At 41.6% G+C, this 2238-nt stretch overlaps 1 protein-coding gene across 2 annotated transcripts in view; it reads left to right on the top strand.

Moving 5' to 3' along the window:
* PLOD2 (procollagen-lysine, 2-oxoglutarate 5-dioxygenase 2) overlaps positions 1-1080 on the top strand; it is a 116020-nt gene extending 114940 nt beyond the window's left edge. For both annotated transcript variants that reach the window (XM_015413584.1, XM_015413583.1), the window contains one exon: positions 209-1080. In XM_015413584.1, the coding sequence (XP_015269070.1) occupies positions 209-364 (156 nt within the window). In that variant the 3' untranslated portion in view covers positions 365-1080. The remainder of the gene's footprint in view (positions 1-208) is intronic.
* The last annotated feature ends 1158 nt before the right edge of the window (positions 1081-2238 follow it).

Genomic DNA, 2238 nt, shown 5'->3' with positions numbered 1-2238 from the left:
CCGCCCCCGCCGCCGCAGCCTGGGGGGGATTGGGGGGAGGGGTGGAGGAGACGGAGCTCTTCTCCCCCCCCGCGAGTATCGCGGGTCCCCCTCTTGTTAATGGTATAATCTTCAAAATATCTAACACTGTGGAATCTCAGTTTCTAATTATTTCCATGGAGCAACTTGAAGACTGCAGTCTAAAATATTTTTTTTAATTCTCTTGTAGGGAGGTGGATGTAAATTTCTGAGGTACAACTGTTCAATTGAGTCCCCTAGGAAAGGATGGAGTTTCATGCATCCCGGAAGACTTACTCATTTACATGAAGGACTTCCCATTCTGAATGGAACAAGATACATTGCAGTATCATTTATAGACCCCTAATTTTATTTCCCTGGCCTCTTAAAAGACAACGTTTGGCTCCTGATGACAAACTCTTATTTATAATTCTTCTCCCAGAAGATGGTGACAAAAGAAGCTTCTTCTAGAGAGAGCTGCTTTACTTTGGGCTAAAATATTGGGGAAACAGTTTTTACAAAGTCATTGGAAGTCTTCAAGCATCTGCTCTGAGCCTTGAGTCACAAAAAGTGTTTAATCTCATTTGCTGCCTTTAAAGAGAGAAAGAATTCCACAACATAGACTTTTCATGAGCATTTCCAATTCTTAGATAAATGCAAATTATTGGTGCAAATATATATGGTTTCTTCAGGTAGTGAAAATGGTTCTAAAAGAAGGAATATTCCAGAATGGAGCTCCCTTCAATTCACCAAGTGTCCTTTGGTCAGTCTGAGCTATTTAGAAGATAACTTTTTGCACCAGATCAGCATTGGCCATCCAAGCTCTCTCTCCAGGATCCTGGTAAACCTTAATACCAGCATGTCTTGAAAACCAAATTTTCTACTCTTATTTAATACTACTTGAATTTTTAAATCAGGAAATCGATAAATAGCTGAAGTTGCTCTTCTTAAATTTTGCGGGTTTTGACTTGTTTTTGTTACTAAGGGATCAGTTTTAAATAATCCCTGATGTGCCTACTGTTTGTAATTTAAAGGTTACACTTGAAAAAAAAATGCTGAAACCATGAAACCTGAGGTGCTAAAATGCACACTTTTTAAAAAGCCTAATGGAAAATAAAGAAATCTTAAATTAAGAAGAGCTTTTATTGTGTCTGCTTTAAAGAAATACTGCATTTGGTCTCTGTTTTTTAAGCAGAGAATTCTAGGGTGGTTGTTTTTTTAATTTGTTTCTTTGCTTGTTTCTGTTAAGTATGACATTTTGGAGTGTGCATGTAAATTAATGAGTGCTTTACATTTTTCAGTCCTACTAGGCAGTTTTCAGCAATAAAGCCATTTCTCATATGAGCATTTTGTGGCTTCCACTTTGGGGGAAAACTGGAAAAAAAACCTTTCTGAAAACATGGGGTTTATTATGCTTCTGGTGCACTGCAGTTCTACAGGTAATGTAGTCACATAGGCCCCTGCTTAATGATCATCATAAAATAGGGAAAGTGCTATCTATATATCTAATTCTCAACACTCCCCTCTGTGTGAGGATACTTATTTCCACAGATAGGGGGCATACTCTCCCCCAACAGATTTTTCTGCAGACTCAGGGGACTCCCTGGGATTGCAGAGAAATCCAAAAAGTGAAAAAAAAACCTCAGGGAAGGGTTGAATCCCCCCCCATACCTTTTGAAATGGCCACCATAAAGATCTACTCCTGGTCCTGCCTCATCGACAGTGAGAGATAGACTGCCTGATAGCCAGAGAGAGAAAGAGAGAGAAAGAGATAGAGAGCAGGAAGCAAAATCAGAACTGGCGCTGCGATTGGGGAGGATTCCTCCTACAGTATGAATGGCTAAATAGCAGGGGGGTTGGGTTAAAAAGGCGGGGGGGGGGTAGGGCACTTTCCAGGTCAATTTTGGAGCCAGGTCTGGAACTAGGATTGCTGCTGCAGGTTGGGAAATTCCTGGAGATTCTGTGGTGAAGTCTGAGGAGTGCAGAGTTTGGGGAGGGGAGGGGCCTCCCATTTTCTCCAGGGGGACAATCTCTATTGTTTGGAGTTCAGTTGCAATTCTGGAGGATTGGAGGCTGGCAAACCTAGGCCTAGCAGCACCCTCTGGGTGACATGATACAATCTGACTTGCATGATTCAACTAGGACTGGCTGCTTGCTACTGTTTGACAGCAGCCACCCTATAAAAGTCAGTGTAGTATAATGGTCAGAGCTTCAGAGCAGGGTTTGCAAGACCCAGGTTTA

Source organism: Gekko japonicus, unplaced genomic scaffold (assembly GCF_001447785.1).
Source record: "Gekko japonicus isolate JY-2015 unplaced genomic scaffold, Gekko_japonicus_V1.1 scaffold285, whole genome shotgun sequence".
NCBI lineage: Eukaryota > Metazoa > Chordata > Lepidosauria > Squamata > Gekkonidae > Gekko > Gekko japonicus.
This window is presented reverse-complemented; position numbering and strand designations above follow the sequence as displayed.